Source organism: Thermobia domestica, chromosome 12 (genome assembly GCF_964235325.1).
Source record: "Thermobia domestica chromosome 12, izTheDome1.hap1.1, whole genome shotgun sequence".
Classification (NCBI taxonomy): Eukaryota; Metazoa; Arthropoda; class Insecta; order Zygentoma; family Lepismatidae; genus Thermobia; species Thermobia domestica.
This window is the reverse complement of record NC_137465.1, coordinates 204,053,549-204,075,027: the sequence shown is the minus strand read 5'-3', so window position 1 is coordinate 204,075,027 and position 21,479 is coordinate 204,053,549. Positions and strand designations below refer to the sequence as shown.

Genomic DNA, 21,479 nt, shown 5'->3' with positions numbered 1-21,479 from the left:
CAAAGCTTACTATAACATTTATTATAACAAATAATCTTCAAAAGCACCATAACAAACAATAAGGGATATATTTCATGAGATCAAGACCAGGTTTCCGTCTGAATCCGGTTTTGCTTTTCAAGTTCTTTAAAGAATTCGCTACTTTCCTCTTGGCTCAGCTTCCCTTGTTCTTGAAAAATCTCTCTGAGCGCTGCTTTTACATCATCCGGCATGTTCTTGGAATTGCCAGCAATGAAAAAATATCCTCCTTTGTTGAAAATAGCATCCCACACTAGCTCACTTTGTTCCTTAAGCTTATCTTGGACATAGCTGTAACAAAGAACAATGTTTATTAGTATTAACCATTTGCTTTCTACCCACGCCAATTCTAAAAATTATATACTAATCTCCCTATGTGGTAATGACAGTTTTACTTACATAACGAATGAACTCATTCTGGAAAAGTGCCACAGACACATTTCTTCCAAAATTTCGAAATTTGTTCTGAAACTTCTGGAATCCGGGTTTTCAGACAACACATGGCTTTACGTCACGTCCACGAACGTTTAGGTTATCTACTTCAGCAAAGATCCTGAAATAAAATCTCTTATTCTCTCTTTCTGTTGTTTGCTGGGAATAGGAGCAACTTGTATCGTCACATCATTCAGTCTGAAATGGTTGCTCTACAATATAGCATAAATTTTCGAAATACAACTTATAAAATACAAGAAAGGGTCATGAACATGTCATACAGACGACTGAACCAAACATAGCATATTCGAAAATTATAACACTAGCTGAACCTGCGCTCTCTACACAGCGCATCATTCACATATGAGCATGAATCTCCTTGTCATTCCTCACATCATCTGTATATGTCCTTTTATAGACGCAAGTAAAAGACAACTTGATAAAAATCGGCAAGGGGTACCATGAAGGGGAGATTTTCTCGATTATTTTTTCAATATCTCGCACCATTTGTAATATTGAGCCTACTTCCGGTTGGAGTTTCTAATTCATGTATGATAAGTGTTTTCTTTCTTCTTGCATGCAGTATGTAATAAGCAAATACACTACATACACAATTGATAAGAATGTCAGTGATATATGGTGTTCATTGGGCAAAACCCACTAAATAATAAAGATTCATCTTAGATTGGAGAAATGATTATCCTTCGTTTTTCATTATCATTTGTCCATGAAACAAATGCCTGAGAGTATGCAACCCCCGTATACAAATATGTTGTGTTGGAATGCATAATATTTAGGATATGATGCTCTCTTTTTTAGAATTTCAATACTTCCAATGTACCCCTAAAAAATGTAATAAACAAATAACGGCCATTTTTAAATATTCAATTAAAACTGGACAATCTACACAAAATTTGGAATCGACGAGTGAAAACAGCACCTTTCTAGCATTGTTGTTTTCGAGATTTCATTGTCGAAAGGATTGGAGACAAACATAAACCTAGCATTTTAATATACAGGGTGGCCCAAAAGTAGGTATATAGTACCGTACTGATCAGCGCATTGTATTTTATATCATTTCTTATTATTATCCAACAAATAGATTTAGTTTCTTTATTATTTGTTCTTAATGTGTTTTTCCTTACATCTTAAGCTCGGAAGAGCCAAAGCAATTAAACCCATAAACTAGAATGTTATACTTGATCAATCCAGGGTGTATACCTACTTTTGGGCCACCCTGTATAGATGTTCAGGCACAAAAAAAAAAAAAAAAAAGTGTTTAGTTGTGTACAAAGTAAACTGGAATGCGAAGTCTGTCGGAAACGGGAAGTGACATTCTTCTTAAAATTATTTAATCTAAGTATTGTGTTAAAAATATTAAGACAAAATTTTGAAAGCGTTAGTCATATGAATAAGCTAAAGTTTGTGTTTGTATATATGTGTATATGAAGTTTTGCTATGGGAGAAATGTACTTCTTATCATGGAAGCATCTTGAAACTAATACCTAAGAACAGACAATATGAGAACAAATACCTACATTTTGTGAGACTGGTCTCTGGAGAAGGCACAGAAGAGACTTATTTTGTTATCCTCCTCTAGCTGCAGCCACTCCTCTGAGCAATGAAAATCCTTCAACTTGTTTCTGCAACCGAAAAACAGAATCAAACTCCTGTTGGCGTCTCCATTGCTCGCTCGCTCATGAACGTAGCTTCGGAATGGCGCCACTCCAGTCCCTGGACCAACCATCACGATCGGAGGACTCTGTAACAGGACAGCACCTAAGTTATTGATTATACATCTTTTACGTAATTTCTTTTTACTCCCACAGACTACTACACCTGAAAAGCATTGCGTTCAAATCCTGTTTTGGAGATGTAACAATCCAATAACTACACCCGAGTTTGATTTTCTACATATTTTAAGACAATATTTTACTGTTTGGTAATTTAAAGCAAAAATTTTAAGATGTTACCAGGAGTTGACATAATTAAGAGCTTGAGGTATAAACACTTTTTAGTACATGGGACGTTCCGGGCACAAGGGAATCAAGTCCAGTTGCCAAATTTGTGGAAAAGATTCGAACTTTGTACAGTGCGCGTATCTATGGAAAAGTTATCTTTCTAAAAAAAAAACACTATAAGAATTATTTACATCTCGACATGAATCTTTTAAGCTTTAAATGGAGCTTAAGACAGATTTTAAAAATGAGACACACTAGATTATTGCTAATCCGGATCATTTCTTGCAAAGAGGGGTGCTGGATTAGCGAAAACGCCAAGTTATTGAGAGTGTCTGAAATCGAATTTAATACATGCAGTACTACACTTCACTACCGCTACATACATTATCACAGAAAAATTAGAGGAACTTAATGCTTGAGATTGTACATAAATTATCACTCAGTATGAAACATGTCCAAAATTTTCAGATGAAGCAATGAAGATGCTCGACGGCTGCATGCATTATTACGCCACCGCTTTGCAAGCAACAATAAACGGAAACCACAATAGTACTGTTGTATGTATTTTTCCGCAACTACAGTATAAACAAATACAATCGTTGATAGATTATTGCAACGTTATACGGCAGACGCCAGATGTTGGGACCAGGTTACTGGGAGGACGAACTACTGACAAGGGAACGTCTTACATTGATAGTAGCATTACGCAATCAAACAATGCGCAATCGATAGAGGAGTGAAGAAAATGAGAAATCCAAAGTTTTACGGCCGACACCAAAAAACACAGGAGAGAGAGAGAAAAGAAGAATCTAGAATCATGTGAAGATAGCAATGCAAAAAATACACTGACACAGAAAGAACTTCAAAATGATTAAAGTAATCAAAATGATATTTACACAACAGCATAGTAAACAAACATTGTACCCACAGACATGCTCAATAACATCATATGTAATGCAGTGTTGCCAACTGAGCAGAAAATGAAGTTTTGTTAAATGCCACGGAACACAAATTATAACATCTAGAAAATCTAATTAGGAGTAGAACCATACCTGTGAAGTCGTGATGTACAGTGTTGCCAACGTTTGAAGATAGGCCTATATGAATTTCTATACGAATCTCGGATGTAGAAGAGTACATACAGCACACGACTTGAACTCGTTGAAACCAAAATATGAGACCACAAACAAGAATATAATCACTTAAGTTCAAAAAATAACGGACGAAGCACAGTGTCGAAAAATTTTTGCCAAAGGAAAATGTCAGAGTAGCAGCAAAACACAGCACATAAGCTGAAATGATCCATCTGCACATTGTACGAAGTCCTTCTGCTTATCTCACACCCTCATTACAAAACTGCATGTGAACTGTTACCAATATTCCAAAAACAAAATACGTACGTTTATCACTCTTTTCAAGCGACACTCTCCTCAAAGGGACCAATATATTGCGGAGCGCTTTATCAACAGCAACACTGCAAAATTGACTACCAATAATGTGAGAGGTGATATAATATTACGTGCATCAGAAAAGTGAACCTGCTAATCAATTGTCAATCCAAGCGTATGCAATCATTCCAGTTTTGTGTGTTGTGTTTGATACCATTCTGATTTTCCACTTGGGCAAAACTGCTTTGACACTGTGCTTCGTCCCTTATATTCGTACTTCAGTAATTATATTCTTGTTTGTGGTCTCATATTTTGGTTTTAACTTTATACTGTTGTGTAAATGTCGTTTTGATTACTTTAATCGTTTTGAAGATCCTTCTATGTCAGTGTACCTTTTGCATTGCTATCTTCACATGATTCTAAATCCTTATTTCCTCTGTATCTCTTGTGTTTCTGGGTGTCGGCCCGTAAAACTGGAATTCTCACTTTTCTTCACTCCTCTATCGATTGCGCATTGTTTGATTGGGCAATGCTACTATCAATATAAGATGTTCCCCTGTGAGGGCCGGATTAGCAGGAGTCTACTTTTATGTTTAAAATGACCTAAAGTGCATTTCATTCCTTGTGCACTAAACGCGCCAATATGTCGAATCTATGAAGTTTATAGAAAAAAGTACCGGTAGCAATAGTTGTAACTGAAGAAAAATATCGAACGGGATGATCAAAACTGTTGATGAAGTTGCTGTCCGAAATTTAATGGGAAGCATCAGAAGAAAAGTTCCAAAACTTGATGTTTTATTTAGTTGTATTCCTTGGAACCATCAAGTATTGTCAGGTGTCTAATTAATGTAAAAAGATAACGATTAAATTAATCCGTTAAAAATTGGTTAGTTTTTAATCAATTAAATTTTGCAAGTTAATTTTTAATTGATAAACGTTAAAAATTTCGTAACGATTAAAAAAAAAATAATCGTTACTTTTTATCGAAAACCATGCGAAATGAAAGAACTTTTCGGACTAATTTCAAAAACCTAACGGGTGGTTCCACCAATGAAAAGGGTTAATGCTGGCTCGAACTTGCCTTATAATTTGGGTCATGTTTTTTTTATAATGATGAAATCACCATTATTGAAGATTATTATATGTACACTTATGTCCAAAATTGTTGTCGCATGTCTTTAGAAATTACATAAATAGAAATAACTCTCTTTCTTGTGATAGAAAATGTCATATTTTTTCTTGGAAATAAGCAGATACACAAAACACATATTTCCAAAAAATATTTCAATAAAAAATTAAGAAATAAGCAAGTTATAATTAAAAAAAGAAATCTCCGAAACTTTCATCGAAAAATTCTAAGTTCCATTTTCGTAAACGTGGCAAACGCGCAGCGAAATTTACAAAGAGGGAGGGAATTTTATGCTTTGTTAGAAATACAACGTAAATCTGTCATAAGGTTAGTTACTATACATGTGGCACAGCTCTAACAATCATTGCTATTAAGCATTTTACATTTAAACAAAGGACTAAATAGAAATAAGCTACAAAATGTGCGAAGCGATCAGGCATTTTGTGTTAGTGGTTTCGTTACATGCGTCCGCCAAGGTGCAACCCTTAACGTGTCTTCGTAGAGTAGTCGGTTAAAGCTTCTTCTTTACATACTTTATTTTTCCACGATCATCACTTCGAATCCCATACCCTATAGCAACTTTTTTTTTTTTTTTTTTTTTTTTTTTTTTTTTAGAAAAGCTTGATTCTGTGAATTCCTTAAGGAACAATGTTTTGTTCTAATAATGCTCCTTAGCATTATCCTTTTATTTGAATATTTCCGAATAATTTAGAATTATGTCTTTAAAAACATTAAAACTATCAAGAATTTTATAAAAAGCGGAAGTTTCATTTATAATCATTTTCATAACCGAAATGAGAAACTTACAAATAGTGGAATCTTAATTAACATATGACTAAACTTTCATAAAACAGTAATTAAATAAAACATTTACTCCGCATAGTTTCTGCAAGTAATATGCAGGTAAAAGACAGAAATAATGAACGTAAACTATTAGATGTCGATTAAAAATTAGTAGGGATAGTTCTAAAGCCAAGTAGAAAATTCTCTCTGCTTCATGAAAATAATGAACATTTTACAAAAATAATGGTATTTTTGCTATATCGGAAATTTGTTTAGTAAATAAATAAATAAATAAAATACAATTATATAATTCAATCACTCTTACTCGATAGCTTGAAGAGAAACTGTGTCGGCCGCGATTCTTCGGTTTTCTTCGTAGCACACGAAGGGACACCAAGTTGATCCGAACCAAGGGAAAGGGTGTAGAAAGAAATAGTGGCACGCTACAGAACGGCATGATATGTGTGAATGGTCACGGCAGTGACACGGATGGATCATGGCAGGGGAATGACATGGGCATGATACACTATGTGTGAATTGATCTTTAACTGAAAACTGGCACATTCAGTGCACGAGGGAGTGAAGTTCACTTTTGATATTTTAGACATGTTTTATCTTTAAGATCTCTACTTGAATCTCCTTTCAGAGCGCATAAGGTTCAAAGATTCATGTTCAGAAATTGTTAAAAATGCAAAGTATATCTGTCATAATGTTAGTTACTATACATATGGAATAAGCATTTTACATGTAAACAAAGGAATAAACAGAAATAAGCTACAAAATATGCGAAACGATCATGCATTTTGTGTTAGTGGCTTTCTTATATGCGTCTGCAAAGTAGTCCGCTCTTAACTTACCTTTGTAGAGTATTTATTTAGCGCTTGCTCTTTATACTTTATTTTTCCATGACCATCAGTACAAATCACATACCCTACAGTCTTTTTTTTTTTTTTTTTTTTTTTAAGAAACGCTTGTTCTCTCTATTCGTTATAGTGTTTTCCAACAAGTAGTAGGGTGATTTGCTAAAGCATGATTTAGTGCCCCCATTTTTTCGATGATCATTAGTTCCAGCTCCGTACCTACATTATTTTTAAAATTTTGTTGGCGAGATTTCTTTATACAGCTCTCTTCTATTAATAAAAGGTATTTGATATTATTCTTTTTGTTAGTAATTTAAATATGGGCAAACAATTCAAATTTTTGCCTTTAAACGTGTTAAAATTATGAAGAGTTTTACAAAAAGTAGCAGCTTCATTGTCATAACGCGAAAATGAAACTTTAATAAAACTTAATCAACATATCATTAATTTTAATAAAACAATACTTTCGTTTTTTTTATCACGAAGGGGCTAAACAATGGCTATACAAAGGATGGCCAAGAATTTCGCATGTGGGTCATACTCCTTTATTGGGACAAGTGTCATCTTACTTTTCAAAAGGAGTTTATAAACAAAATTTAATCTGCCTATTTTAAGAGTTTCGGAAGATACTATATTTTTATCACAAATTTGGAGCCGATTTCTCCCTTAGGATACCGATTCTAATGAAAGCAATATGATAAAAAAGAAAACTGATTCGACTATCTTCGAAGTCATTATCCGTGATGAAAGTGATGAGTACAAACTATTTCTCCCGGGGGAGAATTTCAATACACAGGGTAAAAATAGCACTGCAAAAGTACTGGTTTCTTCGGAAGTTTGAACGGGAGTGGTAAGAATTTCATTGGTCCCAGGAGAAAATGTGCCCCTGTGCTACCCCCTGAAATCATCAGTATGTGGTAATGAGGCAATCAACATCAACTTAATTTTTACAAATTGCCCTTTCTCCTTTTAGAAGCCAAGCTATCCTAAACGCTGGAATAAGTCTTCACTTACTTCATTGACGAATTTATATAAGTAGATTCAAGTCCCTAATGACGGACTTGCAGGATACACTATTTTATCATGTATTTTGAATCTCCTTCCGCTTTAGGATATATATTTTGGCGACAGTGAGGTGGTGAAATCACGACTCTAGCCAAATGATTTGGCGTGGGAGACCTGGGTTCGATTCTCGGAGGGAGCTCATGTGGTTCGGATTCCACATTAATCAGTAGGTCGCGTCTCATATAGCCTCGCTGTTGAAAGGGACTTTAAACTCAAAATCAACTCAACTCTAGCCAAGTGATTCTAATTTTCAAAAATTCGTTTTACATAGTTCATTCGGTTTACCTGTGATCAGGAGACAGAAAACTTCGATTCATATTTATATGTTGAGAAAGTATTATATAAATTACCTTTATACCTTTTCCTGTAGATGCTGAATATTCGAAAACTGGATTACACCGAACCATTTATTTTAGTGAGGAATTTATATATCAAACTTCATCTATATAACATGAGGGACTTTTGAGATACTTTATTTATAGGTTAAATTTTAAAATTCCATTTCCCCCTTAGGATGCAAATTTTAACAAAACATTGACAAGACGACACTGCTAATTATGTTCAGAAAACCATTTAAATAAACTAAAAAATGAAGAAACCACCCCTTTTCGTATAATTTGTTTATATGTGTTATCGAGATGTATTTAATAAATTAGCAATCGTGGAGCAATCAATTAGTGTGCACCCACGAAATGTTCACGCTTGGTGATGATCAGCAGTTCAAATCCGGCATACTATTTTTTTTATTTATTATTATGTTCACATTTTGTTAGTGATATTTTGTTAAACAACTCTCTTTTAATCCAGCGTGGGAGGCCCGGGTTCGATTCCCTTTGGGAGCTCATGTGGTTCGGATTTCACGTTAATCAGTAGGTCCACGTCTTATATGGTCTCGCTGCTAAACGGGACGTTAAACTCAACTCAACAATCTCTTTTAATTCAAAAAATATTTCTCAATATTACTAATTTAATGCTATTCAATTTGAATATGTGCATAAAGTATAATTCAAACTTTTATATTTATCAAATATTACAATTAGCAAGATTTCAATAAAAAGAAGGAACTTGATTGTCACAACCTGAAATTGAAACTTTAATAAAAGTTTAGTCAACATACCCGCAACTTTAATAAAACATTACTTTCCTATTTATTATGCATCATGTAGTGCTAACTATATTTGTTGTATAATTTTGCAATACAAATTAATTTAATATTCTAGAAAAAGTAACTACATTTGTTAATTCCTTTTGTACACAATGCTGTGATAAATCGTTACATTACTACATAAACAAGTATGAAAGTATCAAAAATATTTTATCGAAAATTTCTTCTAATTCAATGCAGAATATTTTAAAATCATCATTCAATGTTTTGTTGCATCAAAATGACCATAATAGGGTTGCTTTTTTGTTTACTCTACATATGCACTGCAAGTTATACGTAAATGTAGTTGAAATAATTAATATAATATAAAATATATATATATATATATATATATATATATATATATATATATATATATATATATATATATATATATATATATATATATATATATATATATCAATTGGCGATTTAAAAAGGTGTATGTCTATATGAAGATCTACAAGTATCATTTTATGCGAAGTTGTCTAATATATATGTGAAATTAAAATTAAATATAATAAAGTTCTTCTCGGGCAATCAGCCAGGTGAAAACTGGTGGATAGGCCAACGTTTCGAGAACTGTCATCGTTCTCATCATCAGGGCAATTATGTCTAAATCCGCTGATCTCTACATAATTGCACTGATGATGAGAACGATGACAGTTCTCGAAACGTTGGCCTATCCACCAGTTTTCACCTGGCTGATTGCCCGAGAAGAATTTTATCATATACGCCGCCAGGAAAGCTTCAAGTCTTACTTAAAATTAAATATTTTTAAAGACAGCACTCCAAGTTAATTTGTTTTATTGTAAATGTAATATTTTTTTTAAAAAAGCGCTTAATACTCTTTGATGAGGGTAAAAAGGCGACGTAAATAAGTTTTCGGTTTGATGGCTGATCTTGAGTTTGTCGTCTCTTTGAGCACTGAGGCTATATGAGACGTAGATCTACAGCTTAATGTGGGTTCCGAAACACATGCGCTCTCACCGGGAATCCGAACTGGATCTTTTGTGTCGAAAAGGCGTACGTTAACACCTTTTCGTATAATCACGAAGGAACAGTTTTCACTTCAAGGAGAAATCCCAATCGGAGGTGACTTGAAAGAGTTTATTTCGGAAGAAAGATTAAATATTTGCATGAACTTCAGAATGGTTAACTTTTTGAAGTCTGAAAAACCTATTTAGTTGCGTTTGAACTTTTGGAAATGTCATTTTGAAGGTAGATAGAGTCTTGAGTGTGTGTGTTTCATGATGTATTTTACAGTGCCCTTATTGTTTCTCATAGTCATTCTCTGAAATGAAGTTTTTAAAGTGGCAATTTTAGTCGAAATTTTTTATTTTAAGGTATACTAGCAGCGTTCACCCCGCTTCGCTGCGGTCACCCCGGAACGCAATAAACTTTGTTACTTAGATAATTTTTACTTTTTCGCTTTCAAATTGCAGTAAATGTTAACATTATAGCGCCTGTCATTTATGTTAACCCGCCGAGTGACCCGCTTCGCTGCGGTCACCCCGGAACGCAATAAACTTTGTTACTTAGATAATTTTTACTTTTTCGCTTTCAAATTGCAGTAAATGTTAACATTAAAACGCCTGTCATTTATGTTAACCCGCCGAGTGACACGGTCATGCGGGTTGCATATAAATACGTTTATTTTTACCTATGATGAACTAATAACAAAGGATTTGTACGTATGGACACTTGAATGGTCAATTATCTCAAGACACTGGTAATTAAAAATTAAAGTGATATGATAAAAACCATCTAGGGTCCAAATCCTAATAACCCCCCAAAAATGAAAGAAATTGGTTCAGCCGTATTAGCGTGATGAGCGGACAAAGGATTTGTACGTTCTCTTTTATATATATAGATGTATGAAATTAAGTTAGAAATCCCCCTTCAGTAGTCTTTGAAGGATTGATCTTAAACGCTTCATTCTTAACACGTTACCTTTCACCCAGTGCTTCTTCCGGACAAGCTCTGACAGTGCCCCCCCCCTCCCCGTAATACTGACAAGGAGAAGGCAGAGTTTGGTAAGTGAACTACGGAGACATTTTTTTGGAAGGTGGTAGTGCACATTTAAAGAGTAAATATTACAAACTGGGAGAGCGCAATGGCCAAAAATAACGGAGATAAACCGTCTTAAAGTTTTCTACTCGCCGCATATATCGTACGATGTACGAATTTACCAATTGACGGTGTGGGAAAGTGAGTAAAACCTGTAACTCGTGTGTAAAGTATCCCGGGTTCGATTCCTGTTCGAGTCACACATCTCTTTTTTTTTTCTTCAACCAATAAAGTAGGCATTTGTAACTATACGTAAAATATTAATTCATCGTAAGTTTATAATGAATAAAACAATAGAAATTTTCAAATCACTTGTAAAATCGTTCAATGTTCCATGTTAACTGGCAAACCAAATTTAATCTATTCCGATAAATATATTGATATCACGAGTTATATTATGGTTACGACCAGTGGCGTATTTGCTATTTTATTTCGGGGGGGGGGGGCTTTGCCAACTTTAGTCCTGGAAATGTGAAAATTCTCGAAGATATTTCATTTACTTTAATATAGTAAATAATATTTCGGGGGGGGGGGCTTAAGCCCAGAAGCGTCCCTAATAAATACGCCACTGGTTACGACAGTCGTGTAATAAATGTTCTTGACGCTTCGTGTCTACATCTGTTGACAATGTATGAATTACAAAGGAGTTGAGGGGGAAATCCCCTTTGCTAATACCGAATGTTGCTATAACCAAAGGAGATTTCCTCCTCATTCCCCTTATAATTCGACTGCGGTAACAATAATATTTACGAAATAGATTAAATTTTGTTTCTACCGTAGTTAAAATGGAACATTGAAAGATTTTACAAGTGATTTGAAAATTTCTATTGTTGTATTCATTATAAACATATAATGAAGTAATATTTTACTTATAGTTACAAATGGCTACTTTATTGGTTGAAGCAAAAAAAAAAAAAAAAAAATGTATGACTCGAACAGGAATTCAATTCGGAACCCTTTACGCATGAGTCAAAGATTTTCCTCACTTTGCCACGCCGACACTTGGTAAATGTGTGTGTCGTACAATTTATGCAGCGAGTAGAAAACTTTAAGACGGTTTTTCTCCATTATTTTTGGCCATTGCGCTCTCCCAGTTTGCAATATTAATTCTTTAAATGTGCACTAACAACTTTCAAAAAGTGGCCCCGAATTCACTTACCAAACTCTGCCTTCTCCTTGTGAGTGTGCCCCCCCCCCCCCGGAACATTAATTCTGAAAGAAACAGTGCTGTCAACGAATACTGATTTTTGTTTCTAATCTTGTAGGCATATCTGCTGAGGTGGTAGTCATAATTTACGTTTTAGCGAAATATTTCTGAATAGAATTTCGTTCAGCCAAAGGATGACTTCAAATCTATACTTCGTACACATTATGGATTACAGGGGATACCTAGTACTTTGCCGTACTATGTAAGGTATGCCGAACAATTGTTCGTAAGGAGAGTGCACAAGAAAGTAAAAAAAGCAGTGTCATCTTTAGATTTTTATTCAAAACTTTCAATTGAAAAATAATTCGTTGAGCATTGAGACAATTTTAAACAAATTCAAAATACTTTGATGGATTCCTAATTGTAATTATTAATTCAGAAATCTGAGGACGTCTATATTCTAAGTGACGAAAATACCAGAGTTTGTTGTCTAACGAGTTAATTGGTTTCCTAGCGTAATTCTTTATTTCTTTTCTGTACACGAAAATACATAGATTAATACCTATGATATTAATCAAAGAAACTTCTTTCTGACGTAACAAGCAATTATTATAACCACACTTATTTCTAATTTAATATGATGTATAACTCTTGTTATAGATGTTATATCGGCTTGAGAGTTTATACTGTAAAAGTTATAGGAAGAGAGAGTCCTTAGCTATCTGATGATTAGGCTGCTCTAGAGTGTATTAACTGCTTAGGGGTGTGGGATTAAGCATTGTTCTATTGTTAAATTATTATTTATTATTTAACACTATTTTGAAGAGGGAACATAATTAAATTAACTCTCGCAGAAAATAATAAATATTTCACAAAAACAATTGTTTCAAAAACTTTATCACATGAATGGTAACTAATGAATGTAGGTGTGCAGTTAGCACTGGCACTTCAAAATCAGGAGTCTCCGTGTTTCAATTAAATATATGCCTTCTTGGCTAGAGATTCTCCATCCCATTACGCGGAGGCAGGGATACATATTTTTAATATATAGGCCATGGCTGAATTAATAAATATTCTGTTCACTTTTTGTTAATGTTTCAGTGCACCTGGATCTTTTGGGCTATCAACTTTATCTAAAATCTTTTAAATAAATAAAACACATAACGCAATCACCATAATTTGATCCCACATTGAATACAAGAGTGAAGTCAAAACATACTCTTACCAAACATTATACAGCTCAATGAAGACAGTAAATATAAATTATTTATTCTAAATGAACGTTTAAAATAAATGTGCATACCATATTGTATATATACTGATAATCAAATAATTTCCCTAATTTCAGAGATTCAGTTATTCAGATAAGATTGAATACTAGCATGTGCAATCCTTCTAGTTAATGGTTTTATACAGGGTGTTTCAAAACAACACCGACAAAATATTTGGAATGTGATTAATGACACCAAGATAGGACAAAAAGTATAGACCAGTCTGGGTGCACAAATGCTTCCTTTCGGAGTTATAATATGCCAAAAATATGAAAAATGAACTTCAAAGGTCCATAGGTCCAAACCTATGACATCCACCGTGGTCGGGTCAAGACTTCACTTAGGAACTATATGTGCTCTCTCCAAATATCCAACTTTCACAATCCTGCGGTACTTCCGCGACAATTTTTATAGAGGTAGTTGGTGAGTACTTCAAATTATATGTCTTTAGCCAAACTCCCTCTATAGAAATTGTTGCGTGAGTACCTTAAAATTCTGAAACATGCATTTTTGGATAACGCACATATTAGTTTCTAAGTGAAGTCTTGACCCGACTACGGTAGGTCCCATAGTTTTGGACCTATGGACCTTTAAAATTCATTTTTTTTCATGTTTAAGGCAGCCTATAACTCCGAAAGGAAACATTTCTGAATCCAGGTTGGTCCATATTTTTTGTCTTGTCTTGGTTCAAGAATCACCTCCCAAACGTTATCGGTGATCGAATAAACATTCTGTGTATTTGATACCAAATAATAGGTATGGTTCAGAAGTATAAAAAAGATAATAATCAAAATTCAGTAAGGTTTATCAAATTTGCTTAGGAAACACGCGAAAATCTAGTTAAGAATTTCAAAAGTACTTTAAGAAATTTATCCCAATTTAGAGATACGAATCCACTTTATTTTAATGGCGTAGAGGCCTCGGATTCGATTCCCGGTGGGAGCTAATATGGTTCGGATTCCACGTGAGTTAGTAGGTCCACGTCTAATATATCCTCGCTGCTGAACGGGACGTTAAACTCAAAGTCAACTCAACCCAACTTCATTTCAAGTTTGGTTATGAATTTCCTTTAAATCACTTGCAAAGAAAATACAATTTTCGACTATTGCATTTTCCTTTTTCATCAGTCAATAATGAAGTCCTACGTTTTCAATGCGAGAAACGTCTTCTTAATAATGCCAAACAATGGTAGTAATTAGGTATCTCTCTTGTATATAATTTTTAATTACGAAGGAATGTTACGTATGAAATTTTGGCGGCTTGGCAGCAATTGTGCAAGGAATTTGTAGGCGTAACCGCTAGTGAAAGGTTAGAGTAGAGGTAGCATTTCGGCTTTACGTAGTGAGGGTTGCGAGATCGAATCCCACTCAAAGAAAAATTTATTTTTTTTTTAAAAATATATTTCGATGATTGCATCACAATTTTTTCTGCATGCTTAATCACATATTCACATAACATTTTATGGATGAAATGTAGCCCTTAAAAGGACTGTTTGAAACTAAACACGTTGTTAATATGATGTCCAGTGACCACCTGCTTCAACAACCGCTAACATTCGACGAGGCATTCTTTCTATCATTCGAAGGACATAGTCCGTGCCATTCGTAGCAAGATCTTCCCAAGCATTAACGACCGAATCCCAGAGCTCATTGGAAGTTCTAGGAACTTCATTAGCCCACTTCTCCCTCAAACACCTCTTCACCTCTGCCCAGACATTTTCTATTGGGTTAAGATCTGCTCCGCGTGGAGGACAATTGATTACCTCTACATCATATTGCTCTGCCAGCCACTCTTGGACAACTCGTGACATATGGACAGGTGACCGATCGTGTTGACAGTGGATTGCTCCCTCAGGATAACGTTCGCGAACAGATGGCAGCATAATATTCTCCAAGATGAACTTATACTGCGCACCTGTAAGACGCCCATCAATCCTGTGAAGATATCCAAATCCATCTGCAGAGATCCAACCCCAGACAGCCACTGATATGCGTCCGCTGGAACGCTTGTGCCATATGTATCGAGGATCGAACCTGGAACCTCTCTCACGAAAGACACAGACTGGTCCATCATTTGCAGAATAAAATATACATTCATCGCTGAAAATGTCACTTGTCCAGTTCCGATGCATATTTTCCTCTGCAAATTGACGTCGTCGTCTGATGTGTTCCGCGGAAAGAAATTCCTTAATGGCTGCACGCCGAGCGAATAGATTAGCCTCCCTGAGTCGCCTAATAGCTGTTTGACGTGATCCAGGAAAGTCAGCGGCTTGTCGCAGTTGACGCGAATTTGAATGGGGAGTTTCCAGCGGCTTGTTCAACCAGACGACGGTCTTGCTCGTTTGTGGTAACTCGCCGTCTCCCATTACTACGACGACTAATTGTTTCCCCGGTAACACAATATCTGTGTGCCCACTGCTGACCTGTTCTAGGGTGAATGCCTACATGTTTCGCGGCTTGCTTAGCGCTGTAGCCTTCGTCAAGAAGCGTTATGAAACGAATTCTTGCTTCCTCCATGACGTCTGCCACTCAAATGTAAGTGGATGTCTATCTAAAAGAACCCCATGTATTACGTGGCATTTACTAGACACGAACTCTTTTTTATCGAATTTTGATTTGTTGTCAATATCAGATATTTGGTAGTGTGAATTGAGTCCTTACTTAATAGCCCTACAGTATCACACGAAACACAGCCAGAGGCGTTTTTTTTTCAGCTTTACCTTTGAATGTGCATAATGTAACTTGTATTCTCTAGGCGTTTCAATAACCAAACACACTTAACTTCAGAACTAGTAACAGTATATATGTATATCCCTCAGTTTCATTCAATGACATCTAGAATACTTCTTACAGCACCGAGGTTATATAAGACGTAGACTTACAGACTAGCGTTTAATTTGAACAAATGCACATTCACCGATAATCGAATCAGGCCCGTATCCAGGGGGTCTAGGGGAGCCGGTCCCTCCTAAATTTTAGCTGCCTCCTAAAAGTTTCACGGTAGGCTTGCAAATGAACTATAATATGGTGATGAACTATAATATGGTTGGATCGGGCTTCCCCTAACTTCAGCCGAACCCCCTTTCAAAACAGAGGAATAGTTGCGCTTCCTCCTAAAAGCGAAATTTTCGGTTTGGCTCTTGTGTCCATCGAGTTTTAACAAGGAATTTATATACCAGATTCCATATTCCAATCATTTGGGGTTCGTGATATACTATATATATATATATATATATATATATATATATATATATATATATATATATTGCATAATTTTTAAACCGACTATCCTCCTAGAGCATTTTAATGAAATTGACTTGACAAAAGCAATGTCGAGTTAACTGTTCATAACTTCAATTTAAACACTTAAGAAATTTTCCTATCATGATGAGACTGTATTGTATTCGAATGCGAAAAAAGTCATGGTAGAAATTGCTCCTTCCCTACGTGAAAACGGAATTGTTCAAAATACTAGAACGAGTGCCTATGTATTTTAAATTAGGAATATATACGATGACTTTCATATTCTTAACTTAAAGATCTCGTAAGATACTTTATTTTTATGTATACTTTGAATCATGTTGCCCTCCTTAGTATATGTGTCCGTCCTTATTAATGTAAAATGAATAAATAAATGAATAAAATATTGAGGTGGAAGACAGTGCTAACTATGTGTAGCTATTATCATGTTACCTTCATTAAAATATGTTTGCTAAAAGATTAGAGATATTCAAAATGTATACCAAAAATATATCTTGGAAATCACTCAAGTTTAACAGATGAAACTCAGTATATAAGTTCCTTATTAAATCTAAGCTAGTATGAGTCCCAGCGCTTTCGAACATTTCGATTTATGGGTATGAGGATATCAATTTCCATCTGTTCATAAAATAACCAAAATGTGAAAATGGTTAGTTACATCGTTTAAAATGAATTTGTGACTTGCGTCTACCTGAGTTTTTATCATCTCACTTTAACTCATAGAGGCATCCTAAAAGGGGAGGAGTCCCCAAATATACCTTTCAAATATGTTCCGTACATCTAATCTTCCCGTGGCAAGAACCGGCATTTCAACTAGTATATTGCGTAAATGAAATCAACCTTGACTATATCGTCGAAACGTAAAAATAAAAGAAGAATTTTAGGAATGATCCAAAAAATGAATCAAGAGATTACGACCTTGGCCAAGAATTAATTTCTGAATCAATGGCACAAAATTTTTGAATGGTCCCTAAATCAAATGTTCGTATTTTCGACGGAATAAGCACATTACACTGAGTTATGTGATAATTTGGGTTTGGCTACACTAAGGAGCATTATTAGAACAAAACATTGTTCCTTAAGGAATTCACAGAATCAAGCTTTTCTTAAAAAAAAAGTTACTATAGGGTATGGGATTCGAAGTGATGATCGTGGAAAAATAAAGTATGTAAAGAAGAAGCTTTAACCGACTACTCTACGAAGGCACGGTAAGGGCTGCACCTTGGCAGACGCATGTAACGAAACCACTAACACAAAATGCCTGATCGCTTCGCACATTTTGTAGCTTATTTCTATTTAGTCCTTTGTTTAAATGTAAAATGCTTAATAGCAATAATTGTTAGAGCTGTGCCACATGTATAGTAACTAACCTTATGACAGATTTACGTTGTATTTCTAACAAAGCATAAAATTCCCTCCCTCTTTGTAAATTTCGCTGCGCGTTTGCCACGTTTACGAAAATGGAACTTAGAATTTTTCGATGAAAGTTTCGGAGATTTCTTTTTTTAATTATAACTTGCTTATTTCTTAATTTTTTATTGAAATATTTTTTGGAAATATGTGTTTTGTTTATCTGCTTATTTCCAAGAAGAAATATGACATTTTCTATCACAAGAAAGAGAGTTATTTCTATTTATGTAATTTCTAAAGACATGCGACAACAATTTTGGACACAAGTGTACCTGGTATTTGGTATGACTGACATGATACGCAGTTACCATTATTACTACACTTAAACATATACAAACTAAAACTTCTGTTCCTCATAGAACTAGCACATAAAAATATATACTTAAGAAATACATAAATTCATTGATACTTTTTCTCAATTTTATGACATTTTTATTGTTTTTACGAGGAGTGATCAGAAAGTAAGATTACAAAGCTTTCAGTAAAACGTGTATATATTATTTCATACAGCCAACAGATAGTACACACATTAGGATATTTTTCGACATAATGTCCATATCAGTTGAGGCACTTGTCGCATCGTGGTAAAGGTCGCATGACCTTGAAGATTCCCTCCTGGTAAAAATCCTGTCCTTGCGTGTTTAGCCACGTTGTCATGAAGTGTTTCATCTCCTTGTCTGAAGCGAAGTGCAATGCACAATGTGACGACGAATGCTCCCGAACGACATTACCAATTCTTCCATCACATGCCATAACATAATCCTATTCTTGTCCTGAATCAGCTCCTCCACGTGCGTTGTTTATAAATCTGTTGATGCCGTCGACCACTGCGCTCTTTGTCGGTTTTCTATACCAGCTGCAAACTTCCGACACCATTCTGCGCAATGCCGACGAGACATTACAGTCTTTCCGTAAACCTTAACCAGTTGCCGGTAAATTTCAGCAGCGGTTACATGTTTCCCTCACAGAAATCGAATAACTGAGCGGACTTCTTCGCGAGACCAGTTTTCCAACGAAGTGGCTGAAACTCTGCACAGTTGCCAACTCAATATATTAAAATTACCACACACGCCTAATCCCTCTATAACAGACGAAACTCTACAAATATTGGCTTTGTAACCTCGGTTTCTGATCCTCCCTCGTATTAATAATACTTTTGTTTGTGAACAATAATTTTTCATAATTACTTAATTTCCTATGCACTTAATTTTATCCGTTAATTTTACACGAATTTTTTCAAGATAATTCTCATTGCATAATAGTGAAAAAATTGCCAATTTTAATTCCAATCCTTTTTCTGACTTTAATTTTTAATTTAATAATTATTTTTTCTTTATGATGTTAATTTTTAATTTTATTTCGTTAAATTTTTCAACTATGATGTAATATTATTTTTAAAACTATAGAATTTATGTTATTTCCTGGGTTTTGTTCTAGTTTTTGTAATAAACGATACAGTCCTTATTCTTACATACAAATATGAAATAGTTCTGATAAAACATATGAAACTTGCAAATCAACCATAAACTAATAGTAATAATAATAATAAGAGTAAATTTAAGCCTGATGCCTCGTAACTACGAACCAAGAACATTATCTATCAAATATTTTTGATTTGAAGAAAATCTATGGAAATAAAAATGAAAGTGATTACATTTGTGACTTAACAACTCCTGAATCACTCCACCGATCTCGGTCAAATTTTCAACATAGATAAAGTTCGGACCTGGGATGGTTTTTATTATTTCACTTTGACGATGCAACTTAGAGGAGGGAGAGAAAGATATTTGAAAATGATCGAAAATGGCCGATATTAGTGTGGAATACATAATTTTCGGGGTCGCTGAGCCAGCGAAGCGGGTAATTGACACCTAGTTAAATATATATATAAAATTGGTATCAAAAAAAGATATAATAATACTTTGTAGCCACGAATGACGGCAAATGAAGTTCAACTTGTAGTGACATATCCTGGTGGACATAAGGGCAATTTCCTAGGATAATTAAATTTAACGTTACAAATTCCAAAAGTGTAAATGCAAGGACAAAATTTGACACATAAAAGAGGCAAGTTAAACAAAATGTGAAAATAGAAAACCAAGAATACAGCTGTTTGGTTTTAGACAATCCCCCCACTCCTAAAAATATATCTCCCTTCAGTCATAATGATTTAAAAATTAAGACAGAAATAAAGTATTTCTCATTTCCACTTCATACAGTGTGACTATTTCTGCAATACATTTGAAAACTTCAAGTGAGCAATTATTGGCTCTTTCAATGGAATTAGACTTAATAGTAATCCGTAGTCGCCTTTGGTCAATATTTCTAACCAATTCACAGTTAACTATTAACTACACTGACATTAACAAATAACCCTTTTAAGATCTTACGCTACAATTTGTGCCATACGGGTGTTTTCTGGAACTTTGCGTTATAACTTTCCTATTTGAGCTTTTTCGTCCGTTTTTTTTTTTCAGCTACAGAAGGATCGCAGACTAAGTTTCTTTAGGTTTCAGAGCGAATGCGTACGCCCCATAGGTGTAGTGACGTCATATACGTCATCAATATGAGTATTTTTTTTGGGTGTTTTCTGGAACTTTGCGTTATAATTCTCCTATTTAAGCTTTTTCGTCCTTTTTTTTAAGCCACAGAAGCATTGCAAAGTAAGTTTCTTTACATTTTAGAGCGAATGCGTACGCCCCGTAGGTGTAGTGACGTCATATACATCATCAATATGGTATATTTTTTTAGTACAAGGGTGTACGATGGTACTGTGTGTTATAACTCTCCTATTTAAGCTTCTTCGTCCGGGTTTTTGTTTTCCAGTCACAAAATAATTGAAAACTACGTTTCTTTATGTTTTCCTATGGTCCTAGCAGAAATAGTGACTTGTTAGGAAATTTTTACATTATGTCCTTAGTTTGGGGAAATTTTAGGCCTATTTTCTTATATGTTTAGTACAGAGGTAAATACAAAGTGATTCTTTTAAAACTCACGGATTTCATTTGGGTCTAGAATTTCTAACTGTGGTCCGATTTTTATGCGGTTTGTGGCAAATGATCAAGTAAGGATGGGAGATTTATGGGACTATGTTTACTGGTTTAAATTCATCCAGGGTAATATCGGCCACGCCTCAAGAAAAACAGCAAATATTTGCCAGTGTACCTTGCAATTGGAATGAGGTTTTGGACTTTTGAAGCAAAATTGCAGAATATAAATTAAGTATTAGTGAGAATACAAATTAAGTGTTAGCGGGAACACCCAAAAATCCCATGTTGAATAGCTACAGCCGATTTCTTACGACAAACAACAGAGAGATTTCTTGGGCGACATAAGGAGTCGATAAATGACATTTTCCACAAGAGCTGCCTACAGGGTCCAATGGTTCCCTGTCTCACTCAGAAGCGATCCTGTTTCTTCCAATTTATTCACTAGCGACCATAGGTATATTATGTTACTATCTGGGGCAGAACGTCAGACAAATTTGTTTCTAAATGACCTTCGCGAAGCAACAACAGATTCCGTTTGCCAAAAACTTTTA

General features: G+C 34.8%; 1 protein-coding gene across 4 annotated transcripts in view; it reads right to left on the bottom strand.

Moving 5' to 3' along the window:
* LOC145666954 (NADPH-dependent diflavin oxidoreductase 1) overlaps window positions 1–21,479 on the bottom strand; it is a 42,833-nt gene continuing 21,354 nt past the window's right edge. For all 4 annotated transcript variants that reach the window (XM_081734580.1, XM_081734579.1, XM_081734581.1 and 1 more), the window contains 2 exons: window positions 1,989–2,212; window positions 1–309 (listed from right to left, as the gene is read on the bottom strand). In XM_081734580.1, the coding sequence (XP_081590706.1) occupies window positions 81–309; window positions 1,989–2,212 (453 nt within the window). In that variant the 3' untranslated portion in view covers window positions 1–80. The remainder of the gene's footprint in view (window positions 310–1,988; window positions 2,213–21,479) is intronic.